The 15200-nt window shown below is 31.0% G+C and overlaps 2 protein-coding genes across 2 annotated transcripts; one reads left to right on the top strand and one right to left on the bottom strand.

Moving 5' to 3' along the window:
* Positions 1 to 1800: 1800 nt before the first annotated feature.
* On the bottom strand, positions 1801 to 4862 carry LOC111011455 (aspartic proteinase CDR1-like). Its single transcript, XM_022285208.2, has 2 exons — positions 4154 to 4862; positions 1801 to 2525 (listed from the first exon to the last, which is right to left on the bottom strand). The coding sequence occupies exons 1-2, from the start codon at positions 4772 to 4774 to the stop codon at positions 1923 to 1925; spliced, it is 1224 nt and encodes a 407-aa protein (XP_022140900.1). The 5' UTR covers positions 4775 to 4862; the 3' UTR covers positions 1801 to 1922.
* A 2537-nt stretch (positions 4863 to 7399) lies between these two features.
* LOC111011456 (late embryogenesis abundant protein At5g17165) lies at positions 7400 to 13775 on the top strand. The gene is made up of 2 exons (XM_022285209.2): positions 7400 to 7654; positions 13247 to 13775. Exons 1-2 carry the CDS (start codon positions 7533 to 7535, stop codon positions 13506 to 13508), a joined length of 384 nt encoding a protein of 127 aa, XP_022140901.1. The 5' UTR covers positions 7400 to 7532; the 3' UTR covers positions 13509 to 13775.
* Positions 13776 to 15200: the final 1425 nt, after the last annotated feature.

Raw genomic sequence — 15200 nt, 5'->3', positions numbered from 1 at the left:
CGGAGACCACTCCGCCGCCCTTCGCTTGCGTGGTTTGCCATCAAACGCAGAAAAAAGTTCTTCTTCTTCTTCTTCTTTCCTTTTCCCGCTGTCGCTGACAATTGTTTTTTGGTTGAGAACTTGAGAAAGAAGAAAAATAAGTCTTTGGCGAATCAGAAAAGGAAATATTTTCAGGCTTCTGGAGATGAATAGTTGCCCTCGTCTGGATTTAAATTGAAACTAAATCATATTTTTTTAGTTTTTTTTTTAGTACATTTTTTTTTTAGTTCAATCTATTTCAAAAAAAAATATATAATATATATATGTATTTTTTTAATTCAATCAAAGGTAGGAATTAGGATTCAAACTTCTAGATTTTAGGGGGAGATAATATTCTGAAACACTCGTATTCGCTTAACAAAATAATATCTAACATTAATTTATTTCATTCCATTTAGAATAGTTTTTCAATCCATTCAATCTCTTTTTAAGTTGGTACGGGCACTTACCATATTTTTTTAAAAAATACAATCTATATTTTTAACTGACATAATCTAAACATAACTCAATTGGTTAAGAATTTATTATCATACATTTAAACCTTCGTTTATACATATTGTTGTCCTAAAAATAAAAAAAAACTTGCACACAGAATTATATTTACTATTCCACAATTTAAGTGAAGATTTACAAATCCAAATATAAATCGTATACATTTTCGATCAAAAAATTAGTTCTTTGTCACCATCATAAATTGTTATCGCTTCTCTTGAGAAACCATAGAACCAAAGGTAGTCGTAAGAGACATGGTAGATGGTGAGATAGATAATTTGGATGTGACGTGGAATTAAATATTTCAGCGAATATATTATACTATTAATAGACTATATTGATACAGTCTATCAAGTATTGATATACTATTATTAGTGGCATAGTCACTAATAGATTAATATATCTATCAAGATTATTTCATTATTTTCAATTTGTTAACTATATCTACAAATTTAGAATGTTTATGTAATGTTTGCAACAAATTGAACTTGTTTTGCTGTACTATTTACTGCAACTTCAGCATGTTGAAATTAATCCCCATGTTTGCTTCAAACAAGTTTTAACTCACCAAATCCAACATAACTTAACTGATTAATGTAAAAAGTTTGTGAGTTAAAAAAAGAATGAATATGTTTTTATCCCAACTAATTTACCATTTACAAAACTTCCTCTTTCTTCTTCTTTTTTTATTTTTTTATTTTATACATCAAAGTTGAGTTTGGAAAAAGAAAATAAATAATGTCCACCTATTCTTTATTAATATAGCATGTTCAGAAGACATTTTCGCACATGTTTACCGTTTTTTTCTTTCTCCACTTGATTTTAGCATTTCTTTTTATTATTTCGTTAATCTCACCTTTAAAAAGCCTATACTTATGTGAGAATTGTTTATTAACTATTTTCAATCATAACCCAAGATAGTATAAATAATTTATTTTTCCTTATGAAAGTTTAAGTTTTGATTAATACAAATATTGTTTTATAGTCTATGGGGGTATAAATTGATTTCTGCCTAATATTTATTAGTTTTATAGATTTTTTTGGATTTCTTCTTGATATAAAATATGAATAGAAATCAATAAATCAATTACAATTTTTTCTACTCAAATTTATTTGATTGACATGTCAGTGATGTTAATATATCAGTGGACTAAATGTTTCGAGAGAAAAAAAAATTATCAAATTCATTCTCTTTTGTTTGAATCAATTTATCAATATTCTGAAGAAAGAAGAACCCTAATTGTATGGACTAATGAAGTTGGAGCAAGGTGTATATATACCAATAAGTCATAAGTCAACCACAAGACTTAAACAATAATGTGCATTATTTTCATAGAAAATTGCCCAAAATGTTAGTACATATATAAAGCAAAAAACAAGCTTAAATTTTGTCAACCAATTTTAGTGCAATCAGCTTTCTTAAACGAGACCGTCATCTCGTCAATATCATACCCAACCAAAAAATTCGCCAGCATAAAGTTTCCGATGATCCCGCCGGTGCCGGAAATTCCTGCCACAGCGAAGCAAAACGACCCATCTCGATTCCGGATGAACGTCTGAACCGTACTCAGCGGCAACTCCACTCCGCCGTCGAAGTGCAGAGTCACCGGCGGCGCCGCGAACCTCCTCACATTTCTGTAGCAAAGACCCGCTCCGACCGGCCGCCACCGGATCCGCCGCCGCACCTCGGCGGCGAAACGGCTGTAAAAATCCTCCGGGAGGAGAGTTGGCGGCGTGCCGGAATCGAGAATCACGTTCCCCTGCGCCGCCGGTCCCGACGAACTGTACGGGAGGAAGGTTTTTCCGACGCTGATTCCGGTGAGGGTGAGAGCGTAGAACGTCGGGTCGGGCGTGGGAACCAGTTGGATCGTGATGACTCCGGGGCCCCGAACTTCCGAACCCGACCCCAGTTGGAGGCTGCTTGAAATTCTCGGGTCGGTGTTGAATGGCATCAGGCAGTGGGAGAACTTTCTGCCGCCTATGGATGGGCCTATCTGTGAATACGTGGACTTTAATTTGGATTTTGAAAATTATGATTAAATAAAACAATTATTTCAATAAGAATATAATAAACTCGTCATTTTAATAGACAGTATTTCTTAAAATTATCTACTTTTTCTTTTCTTTTTTCTTTTTTGTTAATTTCAAGAAGTGGTGCTTCCAACATCTAATCTTTTTGGTACATATATAATATGTTTAGATTAACAATAACTTATAAAGACTAAATAAACAGTACATAATTATTAATTTCTCAATATATACAAAATTTCAATTACTTTTATAAACTTTAAACTAGGTTTGTTTTTATTCATCCATCATCATTATTGTTATTATTATTGACAAGTAACATAGTTCTCATTAAAAAAACAAATTTAGAAAAAATAAATAACATAGCTATTGCCAACCTATGAATATAGTTCAACAAATAAAAATAAAAATACCTTTGTTCAACCAGAATAACGTGAGTTCGAATATCATGTACTAAAAAAAGGAAAATAAATAACATGTTATGAACTTTGATTCAATCAGCACAAGGGTGAGAATTCCAAATCCAAATATTATGAATACATTTAGAGGAAAAAATCATGGAATTATAAGAAATAGTTATCGTAGAATTATTGTTAGTTATCACTTCACTTTAAGTTGAATAATTTTAAGAAATTCATACTGTTATTTTAAAAAAAATAATTATAAATATTAAAAAATATTTTAAAAATTAATAACAAGTATATATATATATATATATATTTTTATGTATTTACTAATCATAATTTATAATATAATTAATTTAAAGAAAAAACCAATTTATATGGATGAAATTCACAAAGTGTATCAATTTCAAATTGATACCTATACTTAGACAAATGTATTGCAATTTTCACTTAATTAGGTTAAAAAAAACAAACAAATAAACATGGTACAAAATTAAGCATGACCAAAATATACCAGACGAACCATTGAACAAATCTCTCAAAAAAAATAGCTCTAGAGTTATATTTCCCTGGATCCATCAATTTAATCTTACAAAAAAAAAATGCTTTAAAATTCATTAAACACCATCGAAATACTTTTTTCTCTTAACCATTCTTCAAACCAAAGCAAGTAAAAATTTCAACATTCATTAAACTTTAAGATAAAGTCTCATCCAAATTTAATTCTAATTTGATGAAATCAGAAGTCTCATACAAACTGATACACCCTACCAATTCCATAGACAGTAATTCATTTTATTATTATTTTTTTTTTTGAAAATTACATAAATATCATAAAATAAACATTTATTTTCAAATATATCAAAAAGTTTAGAACCAAAACAAAATAGTAAAATTTAAATGAAAACACGTTAAAAATCAATATTACGTTACGTTAAAAAAGATATTTAAAAAAATTACTTATTAAAATTATGCTATGGAATGAAATTTTTCTTATTAAATTTTATACCCGCTATTTTTCTTATTAGTTTTGCAAAAAAAAATAAAATAAAATAAAAAGAAAACTTAGGTTACTATTTTTTCTATTTTTCAGAAAAAATTAAAAAGCATCAAATTTTATTCTTTGTTTTGCTAGAAATCGTAGTGATTAAAAGAAAAAACAAAAACAAAAACAAAAACAAAAAATTTACCTGAGAAATGAAGGAAACGGGTCCTCTACCAAAGCCAATCAATCCCATTTCATTCTGATTAAAACCGCCGCTGTTATTATGACCACAACCAAACACGACGTTCTGAAACGGCCAAACCCTCTCTCCAAGTCTCGAACTCACGGCCACCGTTTCCGTCGCCAAATTCCCCTCCGTCAGCCCCCCTCCGTACCCGTAGCTGTACCCACACGCGCCGCCGCCGGAGCACACCGCCCCGGAGCCCTGCAGGTGGCACAGCGCCGCTGGGCACGGCAGCTCCCGGAAGCTCTCCGATCTCGAGGGATCGAAAATGGGATTTGTTTGTGGGTAGCAATTCGCACAGGGGAGGCATTGAGTCCAGAAGAGATCGCTGCCGGTGTCGAGAATTGCGAACACGTCTCTCGGCGGTGTTCCGACGGCCAGTTTCACCAGAAACTGGCTGTTATCCGGCGTTATTGTCGACTGGGCGGTCTCCGGGCAAGCTTGGGAGGAGGGGCGGCGGCGGAAGAAGGCGGATTTTGGAGAGTCGTTGCGGATTAGTTCCAGGCTCAGACCGCCGGTGCCGGCGGATTTGTGGGTGATGGAAAGTAGTGTGAGAAATATGAGAAATATGGAGGATGCCATGGGAGAGTTGAGAGAGAGATGAAAAAAATAATTGCATGGCTTTTTATTTCTTTGAGTTGTTGTATGTGCATGAGAGGGAGAGAGACATGCAATTGTATAGAAGGAAAGAAGGGCTGTGTTTTGGTAATGTTAACTGTAGAAATTTATTGTTTAAACAAAAGTTTGTTTATTTGTTTGTATCTGAAAATATACAGAAATAAGGTGAGGTTGGTGTATATTATATTTTTTTATTCTAGCGAGTGGAATAAGAATTTGAACATCGTCAAAATAAGCATAACTCAACGATAATTGACATATACTCAAATTAAGAGGTTGTGAGTTCGAATCTCCTCCCCAACATGTTGAACTAAAAAAATGAGAAATTAAACATCTAATATTTAGAGAGCGTAGTTTATAATACTTTCATCAAGAAACCATTATTCAGTACACTGTATGATACAATAGTAGCCAACGTGAGTTTAAATTCAATGGTTAACACACATCCTACTTCTTTTTCCATAGGTAAGAAGTTCAAGATTTCATCGTGAAATTTGTTTTACTACATTTTAAAAATCACTCAACCAAATGACCATAGAAATTGAAGAAAGCAAAAATACTTAAAATACACCATGGTCTTAAACTCAATTGAGTGGACAAAATTAGAAAATATTATCATTTTCAAGTCAATTTATAATCAATATGTCAATATTACCCTTCATATGGTGGCTTCAAATTATATTCTTTTTGCTGTTCCTTTTACCAAATCTTCTCCTGACCACGGTTGAAAAATTGATAACTACTCAATCTTTTCTAGAAAGGTCGAGGATTTTTTTCATTTATAATTCTTAGTTGTCAAATATTTAATAGTTGTGAGGATAAGGTTGCTCCTTACGGTTAAGAAGTCAAGTATTTTCCTTCCTTTTATGCCCCTTACGGCTATGACACGATTATGATTGACTTGAAATGCTTTAATCTTTTAGTTGGGACCAGTGAATTGCATTATTGTAAAGTTGTGTTAATTTTGTGTTTGATAATAATGATGAAGGGCATAAATGGAAACCGCAAAAATACCATAAGCATCCAGCGTTTTAGACAAGTTTTAGGAATTATCAATTTTGTCTTTAGACCTTTTTTAAAGTTAAAAACTTACAAATATTTTTCAATTTTACAGGATATATGTAAAATCCCAAAAACAATTACTAAATAAAAAAAATAAAAAAAATCTCAAGTGTTGGACACTCTTATGACTTATGAGTGCTATATCCATCTTTAGCCCATTATTGCGGCCCATTCCATAGTCCATTCATTTTAAATTTTTTAATACAAAAATTAGGATTCGTACACTATGGATTGGATTAATTTGATTATTTGAATTATTATTCTTAAAAATTATAATTATAATACAAATATCCTATTTGTTTTCTTGAACAAGTTAAAAACGTATTTTTCTTCAAAAAAAAATGAAAGTTACATACTCATTGCAATTTACAAATAAAACGGGTAAAACTATTTGAATATAGTTCTTTAATACACAGTTTGATATATATTTGTTGGAAGCGTCAAACGACCCTACTACGTGCAGAGAGTGGACATACCGCCATATCGTCCTAGATACTCGTTCCCACGCATTCTAATTTGATTTCAATATTAAAATTGAACTCTAAAACTAAACTTAAACGTCGGAGTGTTTGTCTTCTTATACTGGTCCTTCTTTCAAGTAATTTTTCAACGGGCTCTTATTCATCTAGCTCGCTCAACCAACCAGCTTTCTAGGTATACCATGAATAACATTTGTTGTACAAACAATATTCATTGAATTATCACAAATGAGTGGAAAATAGAAAATGCAATTAAAAATGGTTGTTTTTTCATTAACTTTTAAATATTCCGAATAAGTTAACTCTAAGTCAATTAATTAACAGTAGTTCGTCATGATATATAAAAATTATTAATATCTCAGTAATGCTTCAAATCCACACCTCTTTATCATTTTTCCCATATAATTAAGAAATCAGTAAACCACATGTAATTCAAAATTCAATCTACTTTATCACATTTAAAACGAGTTTCTTTATTAATTATAATAATAAATTTTATATTTAAAAAGATCAAACTGTATAATTATATTCGATAACTTTTTTAAGAAATGGGATTTCTTTTTTTCAATAACAAAAGCGGACAACACAAAATTAAATAAAGTGAAGAAATGGGAAATTTAGTAATTATTTCAAACAGTACAAGTACATTATGGTTATTAAAATAATATAAGATTTAAATATTCGATATTCAGCAGTCTCAAATCTTATCACGTGACATTATTTTAGCGAAAGAAACAAAATATATAATTAAAATAGAAAAGACGGAACCCGTTAAATGACGGCATCGGAGGTGGTTGCAGTGGAGGTAGATGCGACGACCACTTTGCAAAAACAATAAAAAAGAAAATGCAACGACCGTGAATAAACGGCCGCCACGTGGTCCAATAAAAAACGAGGGGGAAATTCCGTACGCGGGATGCGAAGTAGGTGCGGACGGAACGGACGGAGAATGCAAGTTGCGTTAAAAAAAGCGAAGGCTTTTGTCGGCTTTTGGCTGATCAAGACGACGCCGTACTGCTGCACTATAAAAGAAGTGGATATGCCAGGAATGATTCGAAGCTGAGAATCAAAAAGCAATTAATTCCCCGTTTTCTTCTTCTTCATTATCTCTCACGCTTTTTCTCTGCTTCGGGATTTTTCTGGTTTCATCGTTTTATTCGCTCTCTTCAAGCGTGAATTGTATGGCCGCTAATTCGAGGAGCGCAGGAGCGATCGCCGGCTTGGGGAAACGAATCACGAACCAGATCTGGACCAGCGATCCACTTCGCAACTCCGCGATCTCTTCCTCTGCTCCCAAGTTCAGGTACTTTTTCTTCTTCTCTTAATTCGTTTTGTTCTTGTGCGAATGTTCGTTTATCTAGATGCTGCTGCTTCTTTTTTTGTTTCGTTATCTTCTGGTAGATAGCTGATTGCATTCTTGTTGCGGAAATTTTCTCTGAAAAGTTGTTCTGTGTTGTTGCATTTCTTCGTCTTCACGCTGATTGCTTTTTTAACGACTTCACACTGACAAATATATCAGATGAACTTCTTCAATATGTGAGATTAGGTTTTCTCTTCCGTCGCTCCCTGCTCTTCTTTTGAACATATGACTTTTCTCGGTTCCTTCTGATTTCGGCTTTAATCTTCTCCAGAAAAGGTTTCAGGATTCTAATTCGTCATCCGATCTTCCGGCCGTATGCTATTTAGCCTATATTTCGCTTAACTCGCTTAGAAAATATATTCTCCATCATTCTATATATGCTTCTTTTTTTTTCTTTGCTTTTTGTTAAAAAAATTTGGAAGTTTTGTCAAATTTTTTTATACAGTGTTTGTTCATTTCATTCACGCTGTTCATAAGTCGATACCGCTTAAGATAACTTGGAATTAGAGAAGGTCAATTCCTATTCCTCTGATAAAATTTGGAGAAGAGGTGGAGGTGATCTGGCGTACGCCTATTTTGTGCTCTTTAGGTAATTGTTTTGATTGCTTTTAGATTATATGACAGCGAAAATTAAAAAGTCATTAATATTAAAATTAAATAACTAATTTATTTTTCTTCATATTTAATTAATTTATTAACTTATTGTACTTAATTTTCATTAATATTATTATTATTTTACTAATTTACTCTACTTGATTTCAAATTCTCTGTTTATTAGAATGATTTTTTAAATTTTACTTAGTAATCTTGCTTTCTGAATTTAGTTACTATTATATGTCTATGTTTAAAAAATTAAACTGAGACATAATAGTACTTTCTGTTATGCAGAAACAAATGACCTCTTATAGAAAGAGTTGTAAAATTTTGGTGAAAAGACTTTGGAGTGCTATACCTATCATATATTCAATGCCTTTTGGCTTTATAATTATTTCAGTTTAATTGTAGCAAAAATTCAACAATATGAAGATTTTAACATTCATTAATTATAATTAACTATGGTTTGAAATATTATTTAATTCGAAAGTCAACATAGTAAAATATTCGAAAGACGAATCTTGAAAATTTGAACCTATATCACAAACAAAAACATTTGATATTCTAAGCTTTTTTTCATTCTTGCTTTAAAAGGTCATTTGAATCTCATACCTATCCCTATCACGGTACTACAAAATTCCAAATGTAGGTTTTTCTTTTCTTTTTTTTTTTTTTTGAAAGAAATAATTCCGAACTTCAAATCCTCCTTTAGTTTTCACACATGTGCAGTAGGATCTTTATTGATGCAGTAGCCAGATTATACACTAAAAGCCTACAAGGTTAAACTCCCTGCATTTCAGTTGTATATTCTCTGTGTAATGGTAGAGCTAAATATCAAAATTCTTAAATTTTTTATGATAAATATCAAATTTTATTATAAGATGGTTCAAAACTTATTTTGCTAATTTCCTTGAGGATAAAGTTTAGTTTATATTAATTAGCCGATTGTTACTCCATTCAACTTTAGACTATTAATTTTTTAAAAAAAGAAAAGTAAGACACGTCTGGTTTGAATCCATATTTATTTGGAAACCTCATAACTTCTTTGTTGACTGGATAATAAAAACATTACTTTGTTTTGTGGACGTTTGGGCCGTCAAATAGTTAGATTGGCGCCATTTGTCCAAATTTGAATTCTTTTTAATTTCAAGATAGTACAAGTTATCAAGTTCTGCTGACTTTAGTAAATATATATACTTAAAAACAAAACTTAATAAATATATATTAGGTGACTTTAGCTCACTCAAACTATTTCCATTCTACATCTTCCTTATTAAATATATTCACATTAAATTACCTTAAAAGAAGTCGCTTGTTTACAAGTTATGTAAATATGATACCTAAATTCCATTTAAAAAAAAGATACCCAAATAGTAAATGTCTATATTTGATATTTTGTGGGTTAATAATTTTAATGTTAATTAATTTGAATTAAGCTTAATAATTAGGTTAATCAATTTTATATCAATTATGCTTATTTATAAATCAAATAAAACAATTAGTCGCCAGATTTCCTGTTAATTACTTGACATAGTTTTGATATTTAAAAAGAAAGAAATAATAATTAATTATTTTAATGATGTATATGGCTATAAACATTAGAGTTAAAAGTTCTAAGTTAATTCAAATAATAGAGAGAGAGAGAGAGAGAGAGAGAGAGAGAGAGAGAGAGAGAGAGAGAGAGAGAGAGAGCCTTTTGTGTCCCCTCCCACGGTGGCTCGGGACGGTTTGACTTTAATAGAAAACAATAGGGCCTGTGATGGGATAGGATAGCCTTAGCTTCACACATCTGGTCTCCTACATCATCCCTATTGAGATATTTTTCATGTACATCCGATACCACGTGGCTTTTTCAAAATCCCACATCTAGTAAACTTAAAGGCCAATATAAACAAACCAAAAAAGATTCAAACGACGATAAGTAGTTATTCGTATTAAAAAATTTATTGTATAGTTAAATATTAATATTGATGAAGTTATATTTTAAAATTAAATGGTAATGAGAGGGTAATTAATTTATAATATAAATTGTTGTTAGGTTTCTTATTTTTTCAATGTGGTATCTTTAACCTCGTAAGTCATAGGTTGTTTGGTTTAGTTTGTTTTGTTGTATTTTCAAAGTTGTTTTTCAAACTAATTTTCTAGAATTGATTTCTGCTCTGATTTTATTTAAAAAATTGTTGAACAATTTTTTTTTTGCTGTGCGCTTTCATTTATTTCTTCTCTGTATTAATTTCAAAATATTACATTTAAATTAAGTACAAAACTGAAAATAATTATAAGTGAATAATTCTGCCTTATGTAACTTCTGTGCATAATTGTGTTTTTCACTTTTTGAAAAGGAAAACTATCTCTGGACTTTATTTTCGAACAATCCATAGGCTTTGTCTTTAGAAAATTTATAATATAAATTTAAAATATTTTAATTATACATTTGTTCACACTTAATCACGCCACTCTTTATTTTTTTACTTTATTTAAAAATCCTGCATAGAATGAAATCATCTGATTTCGCTAAAAATGGGTTGTAATAACATATATAAGAAAAATTCCCCATTTAGAGTAGTGCTGGAATACTTCCTTGTCTATTTTATGTCTGCTGCTTTCATGTCAAAGTGGAACATGTGTAACATAATCAAATTTGTTTGCATCAAGGGAGCTAGCTGGCTCTTATCTTACTTATCCAGTAAGGTCCACTGGTTGATCCCCAGATATATGGGATAGGAATTCGTTGATCACTAGATATCCTACGAAAAATTATTATATATATAAAAGGCTGTTGCATCATAGCTACCTCCTAATAATCAATTGGATTCATGTTAAAAAAATAATATTCAATTCTTAAATAATCATTTGATATAGATTTGAAGTATTGCTAGTTTCCTTCTTATCAACCATATTATGGCAGCTTTCTTCCTTGATTTATGGATATTCCACACTCATCCCTATCAATATTTACAGTGTTTCATCTTAAAACTAAATTTTTGGACTATGCTATCATATCAATATACATAGAAATGAAAGTAGTAATCCATGTTTATTATAAACAATTGTAAGATGCTTTTTCTTGTTAATGTGGGATCCTTGATAATCTCCGTCATTTCTTTCCACAACTTTCTCAAACATCTCTCTCTAGTAAGTCTTCAAAATATCTCTTATTGCCTTCGCTGTATTGAATAAGCATGATTCCTTTTCACGTTAGCTTTGTCTGATAAATTTTGCCTTGGAAGTTAACATCTCTAGACTACTCTTATTTGGTTGAAGTGGGTCCAAATGATGTGATATTTGTCTTGAATTATTGAGAGTGATTGTTACTATTATTGGTTTCTTCTGCAAATTTGTTTATATTTACGGCTCAATACGTCACTTTTTTTTTCTTTTAGGTTTATATACCATTTCTCATAATTTGTGCTTAATGTTTTTTGAAAGTTTGGTTAGCATTCTAATAGTGTCAATATTTTTCAAACGAGTCCTTTTTTAACAATGTTCTTGAAATTTTATTTTTCAAAGAAGAAAATTCTTGAAATTTAACAAAAAGATAGTGGTTTGGTATTTTTAAATACCATTTTCTTTGAATTGATCTGTTTCAAATATTAAATATTTATTTTACACTATTGGATCAAGAAAATTCAATCAACCCTATCCGATCCAAGAGTTAAAAACAAGAAGTGTACTTTTTAACCAATAGTTTCTAGAGCAGGTAAGTGATCAGATTTTTATCATTTAAATAACATTAGCTGAATGGATTCCACGTCGTCATTTCTTTATTTATTCTTAAAGGAAATATTAAACAAAGATCTGATTGGAAACTTTTTATTTTTTAAGAGTAAAACTGAATATTTCATTGATAACAAGATACTTTATAAGCAGTATACATACCAGAAGTTGAACAATATTCTTCTCAAAAAGAGAGAGAAAAATAAAAGGAAGTTGAACAATAATTAACCATATTTAGTTGATATTTAGTGTGCCTTCCAAACAATTTTTAAATATAGATGTTAACAAAAAAGTCAGAGATTCAATGAAAACCTGACTAAAAATATTGTTGTCGTATTAAATAAATTACAAAATTCATGCTCCCCAATCTTAAATCTTAGTGCTTTTATTTATTTATTGGGAAAGGAAATAACTTGAAAAGCATTTTTGATGCGACTTTCATCAAGTTGCTGGGTGGAATACGAACCACCACGTGGTAGGTGGGACTCTGCTGTTTTTATCATTTGGAACTGTTGGTTATTATTGCAATGTCAATCATATTATTATTAAATTATAAAATTAGATCTTATTTTATCCTAAAACTTTATTTGTATTTCGTACTTTAAAACTATTGAAAATTCAGTTTACTCTCTTGATCTTTTAGTATTTTTGTTCAATCTTTAAGAATTACTTTACTCTTTCTTGTTACTTTTATAAACTTAAACCTGTTTTGCTTCGATGTTTTTACTTTTTGAAAAGGGTTTTATTTCAATCTTTAAACTTTATCTATACACTATTTTAGTCCTTTTCATTAATTATTTCTCATAAATGTAAATCCATTTTGGTTTAACTTTCCAATACTCTCGTTTACGCCATCAAGCTTTATTTAAGAATTATTTGTTCTCTGATTAATCTATCAATAATTATTACTCATAAATTTAAATCTATTCTAGAAGCTAAGGCCTGTCTGCTATTATTTATTTATGTATATAATTACACAAGTTAACCAATACACAGGTCTATATTAGGTTTCTTTTTAATAGTTTTTAGAAATAAATCTCAAGAACTAAAAAATTTAAGATTCAAAATAAAATTTAAGTGTTAGGTATGTCATAAAACATCAAAAACCATATATTTACATTGGGTTGCGCCACTATTTTGTTAGTATATCTATATCATATTGTTTTTATTTTATTTTATTTTGTATGGAATATTTATGGGATAGAGAATTGAAACCTGAAACAGGAGGGCTGCCCACACCTCAGTGTATGACAAGAACCCAGACGAGCAAGCTCGGCCAAGCATAGTCCCAGATGAGGTGATTCAGCCTCAACCTGATAAATACTGGGCTCCTCATCCTCAAACCGGCGTCTTTGGGCCGGTCACCGACCACCCTACTGCCGCTGCTGCAAAAGCAGCCAATGGTGGCAGCTACGCGGTGGAGGAGGAGAAGGCTTGGTTCCGACCTACCAGTCTAGAGGATTCCGAGAAGCCCCACGGGCACTAAATATTGGTATTGGCATTGGCATTGTTGTACTCTTTTGGCCATGGGACATTAGACAACAAGTAGCCAAATCAAGCCAGCCAAAGGTACTAAATAAATAAGATGGTTATTTCTGTTGTAGTAAGTATTCGGAGTTTTGTGTCGGCTGAGGCTGAAGCAATGCTTTGGCTGAGCTTCTTGTTATATGGTTTAGAAACTTTAGCAGGGCGTTGGTGTTGGATATTTTCTTCCTCCCGTTTGACTATGCATAATGGCGTGGTTTTATAACTATTTCTCTATCCAAAACTATTTTGTTTTTTGTTATTTATTTTTAAAAAAATTATGCTTGTTTATGTAAAAATTCATTGGTAAGTTTTTCACATCTCTTGAAAGCATATGGTTTCTTTTTACATAGGGTAGAAACCTAAAAATTAAAAAAAATAATAATAAGAAGATGATCTAATCAAAACTAAAAATGAAGAAATATGAGAGTTCAATCACCAAATAAATCTTTTTCTAAGGAGATTGTTCGCAAATTTTGTTGAATTTGTAACAAAATCGTCCTAAATCTTCCTTGAGTAAGTTTTTGTTAAGTTTCTCTCCTACAGAAAATCCAACAAAATATGCTTTGTTATGTTATGTTTTTTAGATGGTCATCTTAAACTTCCTTTGATAACAAACGTACTACATATATCATAAAAAATTGGAAATTTTAATTTTAAAAAACTCACTATTCACAAAATTCGTTGGAACCCAACTAGGAAGGAAGCTAACAAACAATAAGTAATGATGAAAAGAAAATGATGCTGTCAAGGAAGAGGAAGAGGGCGAAGAATTTAGAAGGAATTTGTGGGGAGTAAAATACTTACCAATAAAAAATCAAGATGAAGTTATCTACACCTAGAAATATTTATGCCTTATTTTATTTTATTTTTCAAAATGAATAAGTACAAGTGGGATAGAAAAAATGAGAGCACTAAATCTTCCGAAAATATTGTGCTTAAGTACTAATATTGAATCCTATCAGTCTTTGAAAACTATAATATTAACAATAATAATATAAATAATTAAAGAAAAAAAAAAAGAAAGAAACCCACTCAGAGTAGCGAGTACAGTAAACTATTAAGGAATTTCAAAATCAGATCAGATAGAATATTGAAGAAGAAAAATGCCTGTTCCGGGCCCAAAGAGAAGATACATGCGTAATGATTCAAAATATAATTATTTGAAACAACGGTAAAAAATTCAATTTTGGTGGGAGATAAAAACACTCGAATTTTGGTCGAAAATATATGTTTTCCATTGAGCTATATTCAAGTTAGCGGTACAAAATTCAGTTTGTTGTAGCAAAGAGAGGGAGAAGTCAAATTCCATGTATAAAAAGAATGCAATGGTTATGGAAGGAAATGGCACAGAGAATTTAAATGTCGGTGAGAAGTGCTAGGTTCTTATCATTGAGAGAAGAATAGTTTTTGGTACCTTTGCGGCTGCCCAAGATCAAATCTGGCTGAGCATGAAAATTCCTCTCCACCTCAACATCAGACCTCACTTGCTTTACCTGACTGATACCTTATTAAAATGATGACATTTTGCTCATAAAACTTTTTCAATATATATGTAACTGATAAGAGCCCATCTAGTACGGTAACGTTTCCGATTCTTATTTATGTTTCCTTCTTTTTAATAAAGAAAATAAAATTGCATGGTCCTCGACAC

Source organism: Momordica charantia (assembly GCF_013281855.1).
Source record: "Momordica charantia cultivar OHB3-1 chromosome 10 unlocalized genomic scaffold, Mcharantia_2.0 BLBB01000010.1, whole genome shotgun sequence".
Classification (NCBI taxonomy): Eukaryota; Viridiplantae; Streptophyta; class Magnoliopsida; order Cucurbitales; family Cucurbitaceae; genus Momordica; species Momordica charantia.
This window is presented reverse-complemented; position numbering and strand designations above follow the sequence as displayed.